Source organism: Apium graveolens, chromosome 1 (assembly GCF_009905375.1).
Source record: "Apium graveolens cultivar Ventura chromosome 1, ASM990537v1, whole genome shotgun sequence".
Lineage (NCBI taxonomy): Eukaryota > Viridiplantae > Streptophyta > Magnoliopsida > Apiales > Apiaceae > Apium > Apium graveolens.
In genome coordinates this window covers 204,909,219-204,920,260 of record NC_133647.1, presented here as the reverse complement: position 1 = coordinate 204,920,260, position 11,042 = coordinate 204,909,219, and the positions used below count along the sequence as shown (strand labels likewise).

General features: G+C 33.6%; 1 protein-coding gene across 1 annotated transcript; it reads right to left on the bottom strand.

The window, feature by feature from the left end:
* Nucleotides 1-5,263: 5,263 nt before the first annotated feature.
* On the bottom strand, nt 5,264-6,103 carry LOC141718199 (F-box protein At5g07610-like). The gene has a single exon (XM_074520578.1). The coding sequence runs from the start codon at nt 6,101-6,103 to the stop codon at nt 5,264-5,266; it is 840 nt and encodes a 279-aa protein (XP_074376679.1).
* Nucleotides 6,104-11,042: the final 4,939 nt, after the last annotated feature.

The window sequence follows — 11,042 nt, the reverse complement described above, 5'->3', positions numbered from 1 at the left end:
AGTTGAATGCCAGAAGCCAATACATGAGAAGCATCCGAAATTTGAAGAAAATTCAGAGGTTCACTGACCCAAGTCCAGGACGACGAACCGGTCTTATTGGTGACAGAGTGTGAAGGAGAGGAAAACTTGTTACTAAATGAAAATGATGTCCGGCCAAAATTAAATAAAGAAGAGAAGGTGGAGTCAAATGTCTGGTATTTAGATAACGGCGCAAGCAATCACATGATAGGACAACGTGCAAAATTTAAAGAACTAGATGAAAAGGTAACGGGGAAGGTGAAATTTGGAGATGGCTCTACAGTCAAAATCAAAGGGAGGGGATCAGTGATGTTCATTTGCAAGACTGGCGGAGATGTGATGTTGCGTGAGGTGTATTATATCCCCAATTTATATAAAAACATTATAAGCCTTGGGCACCTATCTGAGAGTGAAAATAAAGTAGTCCTTAGTGGTACTTATCTGTGGGTGAATGATCAGAAAGGGAGGCTTCTCATGAAGGTAAAAAGGTCGGCAAACAGACTCCATAAAATTATTCTTGAATCTGGAAATGCTGCTTGTCTTATGTCAAATATCGAAGAAACTACGTGGCTTTGGCACTCTCGTCTTGTTCACGTTAATTTCAAGGCTATGATGCATCTGTCTGATAAAGGAATGGCACGGGGCTTGCCAAAGCTAGTTCAACCCAATACTATATGCACAGCTTGTCTAATGACCAAACAGACGTCAAATCCATTCCCCACGATAGCTGAGTTTCAAGCAACAAGAATTATGGAACTAGTTCATGCCGATTTGTGTGGACCGATTGCACCAACAACAAAGGGAGGTAACAAATACTTCCTACTTTTGGTTGATGATTAATGTAGATTAATGTGGGTATATATGATGAAAAATAAAGATGATGTTTTTGATACTTTCAAGTAATTTAAGATGTTTGTTAAAAGCAATTCTGAATAAAAAATAAAGGTATTGAGGACTGGTCGAGGTGGAGAGTTTTGCCCGAATCAATTTAATTCTTATTGTGAAGAGAATAGGATTGTAAGGCAACTTGTGGCTCCATACTCCCCTCAACAGAATGGGGTTGTGGAACGTAGAAATAGAACAGTCGTTGCCATGGCTAGAAGTTTTCTAAAAGAAATGAAATTACCACCAACACTTTGGGGGGAGGCAGTTCGGCACTCAGTTTACATACTCAATCATTTTCCAACTCGAGCTTTGTCAGACATGACACCCTATGAAGTGTGGAATGGATGGATGCCAGATGTCAGTCATGTGCAAGTCTTCGGGTGTGAGACACACATGAAAGTGCCAATTGTGCACACCAATAAGCTGGACGATCGAAGCAAAATGGTTATATACCTTAGAAAAGAACCTAGAAGTAAAGTCTGTAGACTCTATGACCCAGAAACTGAGAAAATTCTGGTGAGCAGGGATGTTGTTTTCGAGGAAACCAGAGCATGGAAATGGGATCAGCAGCAACAAGATATACATGTTGCTCGAAGTTCTCCTGTGATGGTTAGTATCAGGCTAACCGAAAATAATACAGAGGATGGCTCTAACAGTTATGGTAATGGTGCAACTGGCAGTGATAATGAAGAAAGTGAGGGTGCAAATAACACCTCAGGGTCCGGTACAGTATTGCCAGATGCTGGGTATCAAAGCCCGAGCGAGAACTCAAGAAGCAGCAGCGATCAACCCAGAAAATACAGATTTCTTGGGGAAATATATGATGAAACTGAAGAAATAGAATTATAAGAGGATCTTCTGCTATGCAGGACATATGAACCTTGTAATTTTGAACATGCCATGAAAGAAAAGGCCTGAGAACAAGCCATGAGAAGTGAGATTGAAGCAATCAAAAAAAATGATACATGGAAACTTGAGGAGTTACCACCTGGGCATAAACTAATCGAATTAAAGTGGGTTTATATATTAAAAAGGGACTCCAATTGGAATGTGATCAAGCACAAGGTGAGGCTGGTCGCGAAAGGATATGCACAAAAACAGGTGATTGACTTTGAAGAAGTATTCGCCCCTGTGACTCGCTTGGAAACGGGAAGATTGTTGTTAGCACTTGCAACAAAAATTTCTTGGGAAGTGCATCATCTAGATGTGAAATCGGCCTTTCTCAATGGATAATTGGAGGAAATGGTTTATGTGTCTCAAATGGAAGGATTTATAAAAGAAAATAAGGAGCGCATGGTTTATAGATTGGTAAAGGCATTGTATGGACTACGACAAGCACCATATGCTAGGTACTCAAAATTAAGCAAGTTTTTGGAGGAGCTCGGATTCACCAAGTGCCCGTACGAACATGCTGTGTATATGAAGCAGAAAGGAAGTGAAGCCTTGATAATAGGCGTTTATGTTGATGATCTATTAATCACAGGCACCAGTGTTGCGACCATGGTTAAATTTAAGCAACAAATGAGAAAACAATTTACAATGAGCGATCTTGGCAAATTATCTTACTATATGGGCATTGAAGTTAAACAAGAAGGGAGCTGCATAAAGTTGAAGCAGTCCACATACGCGAAAAGGTTACTAGAAAAGGCTGATTTAGCAGATTGTAATTCTTCGAAGTTTCCCATGGAGATGAAGACGTAATTGGATAAGGATGAAAAAGGCAAACAAGTTGATCCTACTATGTTCAAAAGCTTGGTTGGTGGGCAAAGATATATGGTCCATACCATACCAGATACTGCATATTCAATAGGAATCATCAGTAGATTCATGGAGCGTCCCACTATTACACATCTAAACGCAGTCAAAAGAAACTTACATTATACGACTGGTACACTTGACTACGACTTGATTTAATGAAGGTCTATTCACATGGGTCTCACAGAAACATATGTGTATATCTCTGTCTTCATGCGAGGCAGATTTCATGGCGGCCACAGCAGCAGCTTGTCAGGGAGTTTGGTTAAGAAATTTTTTCACACAGGTAACTAATATGAAACATTGTCCTTTCATCATCTATATTGATAACAAGTCTGCCATCGACTTGGCGAAGAATCTGGTATTTCATGGACACAGTAATCACATCAATATATTCTACCACTTCATTCGTGAGTGTGTTGAGCGAGGTGAAATTATATTTAAACATGTGCGAACTGAGGAGCAGTGTGCAGATATTCTGACCAAGGCTATGTCTATAATTAAATTCGAACGAATGCGTTCACTGCTGGGGATTAAGAAGTTACAGGAGAGACTTTAGATTACGGGGGAGTGTTGAGAATATAATCTAAACTTGTCTGAGTCATTGCTGAGCTGTTAAACCGCGTCTACATTAGTGGAATGAATCCTTTTATTCCTTCTGTTAGTTCCATGATTTTAGGATCAAGAAATAATAAGTAGAAAATGTGGAGTTCAGTTAGAATTTCTTGTTGCTTTATAGGAATTAGATATTGCTTCTTTTCTATATATATTTACTTTGTAATCTGTTCTTTTCTATCAACATCAATAACACAAGTACGTACTGTTCTTCCTTGTATTCAAAATATCAATTCTTGAATATTGTGTCTGTGTACTAGTCTGAAACCAACACATAATGAGTAAAAAACATAATGTTTGCATTCTCTAAGTTATCTGTGGTCCAACTGGATAAAATTATTGTACAAGTATGAAGAATTGCATGGCACCGTGTGTTTGATAGTTGGTTCTTGGGGTAGTTACATGACATTTATATGTTTGTTGTGTCAATACTGAAAACATATCCTTTTATCTTAACTCATTTTCACATAGAAACATGTTTATAAAAAATGATGCCTTTTATAACTTTAGCTGAAAGGTAATTTCTAAAGTTTAATTCTATGAACCTTTTTCTCTACTGTGGTCACCAGTAAAACCATTATTGGGTAGAAAACCTATTAGAACTCTTCACGTTTTTCAAGTTTTATGGTATAAGGTTTATGATCTAAAATAATTCTTACTGATGAGCAAATTATCACATTCACTATTTAGGAGGTTACTAGCCTATAACCCGTGCGACGCACGAACTGATTATATTTTTTTATTATTTAACTATTTTTTATTATATAAAATTAAATTATATCAGATAATAAATATGTTTTATTGAAATTCATGACAAAGTTAATAATTTATATATCGTGTTATTGATAGATTCAAATTCTAAATAGTTAAAGTAATAAAAAGTCCTCCAACCGTGGACGCTTATCGGAGCAGTGTATGCGGTTGATTTGGTGTATGCGATTGATATGATAAAAAAAATTAATTTGTTCTTGATTTGTTATTAAATTGTTATTTTTAAATTTGAATTATTAAAATTAATTTTGGAAGTATTTGGTTCCCTGCGAAAAAGGTAAAAAATAAGTTGAGTGCGATTAGAAATCAAGTAGGATTGTCATTCAAAGAGTTTGTAATTATATCAAATACATGATTTAATTTTTTTAAATAAAATATATTTACTTTAACTTTGTTTTGGAAAGTGTTAACAACCATTTTAGGAAGGTGGTAATCAACCGACCAAAGGAAACCATGTTGCGCTTATAATAGTATAGTATAGAAGGTGCTAAAAATTGCCAAATAATTCCATCAATTAAATCATGAGTTCTTAATTAAGTACTCTTGCATCATGAGTACTTAAGTACTCTTAGTCCATCATAATAAGTTATTGGATTGTCATATTTAACAAACGAGTAATATTCTGCGGCACTTAAATAATTTGAAACTATATATATTAATTTGAAGCCAATTTTGAAAAACAACAAAAAGATTTTTACATAACTGTATAAAATAATCTCATATTTTAAATTTCTTGATTCATATTTATAAGCTAAATAAGAAATTGGATGTAAAATGGAGGGTCAAAACACGGCTGCGGCCAGGGGGCGACTAAAAAGTCAAAAGCAATTTCATACAACAAAATGTGTAGAAGATAGACCTAATAAAACAGACAGCACAGTACATATCATTTCCATCCATTTTGAGTACTTCTCTTCTCCAAAACAATCCCAAGGACAATGTCCCCCTATGCTCCTACTCCCTCGGAAAGAGCAAAACATATATATTACACTCCCAGCTGTCTGGGTATCCAGAGAACACTTTGAAATTGATTATCAAGGAAAACAATACATGACATAAGTACCAGATTACAGACAAGGTTATTCCAAATGCTACAACTTAAACATCGAAACTTCGTCACAGAACACAATTTAAGTATACAAATAAGTTGATAATATGTGAATATTAATAAATATACATTCAGAACTAAATCACATACCTTTTATTGACTAGTGTTCCATCACAGAGGGTATAGGGTTGGAACAAATGGATATGCATTCGAACCCTGAAATTTCATTTTTTCCAATGATGGAAGCTCAGATAGCACCTCAATCCCAGTCCTCTTGAAATCGTAGGAAATAACATTTCCTGGAATAGTCATGACAAGGAATGAATCTTCATCATTTTCTCGGCTCACAACACACAATATCGAAAATGCGTACTGAAAATCGTTATACACCCCTTTCACAACAATCTCTGGGAACAGAGATGTCAAGAAGTCCATATGTACCCGATACTTGACAAACCAGCTCTCAGTATCTTTGTCCAATTCGTAGATACAAAACACTTCTTCCGTCAAGTAGCGAGAGCAAACAAGATGCAAGCGCCCGTTGAATTCTCCAAAGTACCTGAAGTAGGCCACACCTCTTAGATATCCTTTCGGCATAGAGACTCTTCTCAGTTTCTCAGCTTCAACATCAAATCGAAAGCAGTAGCAACTTAAAAAATCATTCCCAACCCAATAAATTGCACCCTGACAATATATTCCTTTGGCAAATTTAACAGACATTCTATTCGTTGGAATATTGGCATCTTTCCAATGACCAGTTTCGGAACTATATATTATAATCCGAGATCCGAACAATTTACCTCCATTTTTGACACAAACAATATTGTAGTAGGGTGATGCCAAAAGGTCGAAAGCCAAATTGCACGTGACAATCGGATCATCTTCATACAACTTGGGTAAAGGTATCATTTTCATTTGATTAGTAGCCAAATTACGAATACAGTACAACTTTATCTGTACATCAGAAGTGTTGAATTGAAATAAGGTCAATCCATTACATGATTGTACCATCTTCATTGTATTTTCACCAGTAAGTAACTCTATGGTCGGTTGGATCCAAGCATCATAAGGATCGGAACAAGAAGGAATTTTAGCCTCACATTGAGGTATAGAGAGAGAAACTGAGTAAATTGAATAATCTGGACGAGGGGAAATGTTGGAGCAAGAAACTGAATTATTTGGCTTACCTGTATAGCAAAAAAAATGGTTTCTGAAGTGGTTGCTGAAGTACAGATCTCTAGGAAGAGGGTTGTAGAAGAAGATCCCGTAGGGGATGCTAGAGCTAGGGTTCTTACAAGCGTGACTAAGGCTGAACTGGCGATCGCAAATGAGTGCACGCCATTGTTTGGACACAATTTTGAATCGGCTAAGCGATTTAACAGGGAGATGTGGTAATATCTGACTGAGGAAGTCTTCATTGCCTCCTATTGCCTCTGCGGCTGGTGAACACTTTTTTGAGACTTTACTTTTCTTTCTCATTTGCTCTCACAACAGGGTTTGATGTCAATATTGATAGTTCAAAGTTTCTGCTAACCTTCTGAAATGTAATTCAGAAACTAAACTCCTGTTTTGTTTTTCTGTTTTTTTCTTTGTTTTTTTCAACACAATTATGAGTAATGATATAAGATGACATGTAATGGATACCTTACATAGATGAACTTGTTTACTGCTCAACTACTTGTTAACTGTTTTTGTTTCTACATTAAGCACTACAAGACAAAGACACAATGTAATAGTGTATATATCTCATAGGCTTGGATAACAAAATATATTTATTACTTTAATTTTAAATGTTTAGAAATGGTTTTCTTGATATTATTATTGTGTTGGACCATAACAATGTTCATCTTATTAAGTGTATTAATATAATTTTATAGTTGCAAAGGTTAGAAATCCATGAAATTACTTAAATTAAATTAGTCAGTGATAATCAAAAAATGATATTTTGTTGTTAGGATACTATTGTGTTCAACAAAAAAGTGTTTAGTTATTTTGTAAAAAGTAAATGTCAAACATGTAGAGTAAAGAATCCAAATAATATATAAAGAAATTATTAAAAATACAACTTTTGATAGTTTATGCGATTTTACCATCTCATAAGATATTGTAAAATAACTTATGCAACCAAAATCAACTAAAAATTAAGTTTCTTTCTCATTTGCTTTAAGATTGGGTTTGATGTCTATATTGATAATTCAAAGTTTATGGTAACCTTCTCAAATGCAATTCAAAAACTAAACTAGTGTTTTGTTTCTTTTTGTCTTTTTCTTTTGTTTTTTCAACCCAGTTATGAGTAATGATATAAGATGACATGAAGAATGGATAGGTTACATTAATAAACTTGTCTCTCAACTAATTTTTAACTCTTTTCATTTCTACATTAATTTCTATATAGCTTCTTTTTTTTTTTTGCTAAATACTATATAGCTTCTTTTATTAATACTAGCTTAATATTTATATATTCTAATTTTAATTTTTATTAATATTTTATATAAATATTTAAATACTAAATAATGATTATATAATTATAATTTTATTGTGTATAATTTTAAATTAAGTTCAAAAAGAATAAATAGTATACTGATGAGTCATAAATAATAATGTAATTGTTTGTTGTTGGTAACATTTGAACGCCAGAACTTATCTGTATCCTTTTTTTTTTGCTAAATTGCATTTATATAAAAAGAAAGAAAAAAAGAACATAGAGGATTGACCCGGCTCTCTAGGACACGCCCTAGAGTGGACTATCTATGAACAATGTGAACTAAACAGATTACAAATAGAAAGTAACAAAAGGAAAATAACAATCAATCCCCTCTAACTCTAAGCATGGTCTATACAAGTGGACTTATATGGTGTAAGCATGGTATGTTTATAAATTATAATATAAATATTTGTGATTATTTGGTGAAGAAGATAAGGCGGTCATGATGTACAGAATAACGAAAATGAGGGTTAACAAACAACAAATTATAGGTCATTCCAGTTACTATATAGTATAGTATAGAATAGTTGCCCTACATCAATATTAAATAATATTCTAACCTAAATTACTTCTAAATTATGATAAAATTATATAATAAAATTATAGATAATTTCATTATCACACATCAACAACAAATTAACTTAAAGCTATTATCTCTTGTTGGCCCAATAAACATAACTTACATTTTATATTCAAACTAGTCAAACATTGAGTAAGGCTATTAGAGGATACTTTAACAAAATATAAATCAACATTATCAAGTACCAAAAACATGTACCACATCTAAAATGAAGTAAACTAAAAGAGTTGATCTTGAAAGAACATTCAATTGGCTAGATTATTTCTATGTTGTCAATTAAGTAGTTACACAAACTCGAAAATAATGTAATTGTAGAGTATTAACATTTAAAAATAGAAGTTATATATAGTATTATATCTAATCATATTATAACTACGGTTGTACCTATTGTATTATATTTTGGTATTTCTAATTGTTTGCAATAATATTAGAACAAAGTAAAATATTTTATATTTATTATTGGTTGAATCTCTAATCATTTTCTATCATTAGAACATTATATGTTTGAGTAGTAGAATAATATAATAATTTTATTTATTTATTATTGTATTAAGATTTTTTCAATTGTTTTTAGACATCTAATTTTTGTTTTTGTTTTATTTAAATAAAATTAATAATTATTACGAATCCCGATAGACAAATAATATCTAGTTAAAATTCAATTAGTATATAATAATAATTTTAACATATCTAGTATCAGTCTTTAAGCCAGCCGTGAGGGGTTGCTTGATCTGGTTGTTTATAAGCTCCTCATCTCTCCGGTCTGACAAAATTGGGGAGGTGCAGACATTTTTCTAACTTCTCACTGAAACTGAAATTGATTTGTATAATTTTAGTAGAAAACAAATGAAAGCATAATTAATCATGTATAATAACACATCTCAATACTAGATTTGAGCTTTTGTATGTTTATGTACTAAAACAAAATAAACTAATTTCAGTTTTCAAAAAATATTAGAGAAATGATTGCACCTTTATGTGCAATAATTTTGTTATAACCGAGAGATTAGTAGAGCTTAAGAACTGCTGATTAATGAACATCTTCTGCATTCCCATAACAAGGAGTTGGCCGTGTCATGGCTTCTTCTCCATTAAGTGGTTCTCCATCTAAAACAAGAACGAGAAATCATTCGGGAAATCCAAGTAGAATAGGCTATATATGTGGTGGATGTGTGCCTGTGTGAAGTCGTATTATATTTGTAATATTGTTACGAATCTAACAAAATATTATACATTTACCCGACATTTATGCTAATGAATATGATTACATGCGCTACTTGATGGTAGACTGAGTTGGAAACTGTTCCACTCTTTTTTTTCTAAGAAATGAAAATTTTATTAAAATTAAATATTTCATCCAACTAGTACTGTTGTTATTAATGAGTGTAAAAGAGTTATGGTTCGACCATATTCATATTATCTATCCGCTACAAGAAAACAAGTTAAAATCGATAATGCATGACAAATCACTCAATTTTTTCTATGGGGAACCCATAAAACCGACTAGAACAAAACAGTCGATTTTATTTTTAATATGACATGACTTAAAACGACCATACCTTGTGGTCGGCTTTAAGTTCGCAAAAAAAGAAGAAAAAAACTTAATTAAAATAAAAGTATTAGTACGAGTTATTTTTAATCTGTGTCATTTAGCGTGCACATTATGAGTGACTCATGTTCATATTTGACTTGGTCTATTTTGACCTAATTATCAACAATGGTCGAAACTAATATAATGCGGTTATTTTTAAGTGTGTCAGAAAAATAAATAAAAAATTAATTCAAACAAAAATATATGTACTTGAATAGTTTGAAACAAAACTGTTGTTTCGCTTGCTAAGCAGACCTATCTCCACATTGGTATGATATTGTCCGCTCTGGGTTAAGCCCACACGGGTTTGTTTTTGGGCACATCCTAAAAGGCCTTATACTAATGAAGTTAACTGGCTGTTTATATTCTAACAATCTGCCCCTCCAACAAATGATGCAGGACACCACAAAAATATATGTACTTGAATAGTTTGAAACAAAACTGTTGTTTGGCTTGCTAAGCAGGCCTATCTCGACATTGGTATGATATTGTCCACTCTGGGTTAAGCCCGCACGGGTTTATTTTTGGGCACATCCTAAAAGGCCTTATACTAATGAAGTTAACTGGCTGTTTATATTCCAACACTCTGCCCCTCCAACAAATGATGCAGGACACCTCCTAACAATTTCCCCTTCACACATCAAGCTCGACACCTGTTGAATCTACCACCTGATTGTGTGATCGGCTCCCCCCTAGACCCATACTGAAAGGTCGATCTACCTTTTCCTTGAGCCAATACTGGGTAGCCCATCTGCCTCCTCCTAGGTCCATTGTGTGAGCCCCTCTGATATTGTTTTTGTACCGTTATAACCTGAAACTCTGATATCACTTGTTGGGCTTGCTAAGCAGGCCTAACTCCACATTAGTTTGATATTGTCCGCTATGAGTCAGGCCCGCACGGGTTTTTTTTGGCCACATCCCAAAGGGCCTAATACTAATGGAGTTAACTAGATGCTTATATTCTAGTTATCCCAAAAGGTCTAACTAGATGCTAAAAGGCCTCTCGCATAAATGATGTGGAACAACTCCCAACGGTTATTTGCTCGATGATGGTCAAAGCACATTATCACATACCAATTTGCTCGTGGTGAGTTATATCAAGTTATATCAGAAGTACATAATCGACTATTATTACAAGTATATAGATAAAATTTGTAAAAAATAATTGTTTGCATTACTAATATAATTTTATAGGATTAATGTTAAATATGATCATCAGTTATGAGAGAAATTGCATTGCATCAAATATATGATAATTGTTTTTATTGATTTACAATTAAAATTTTGATTATTA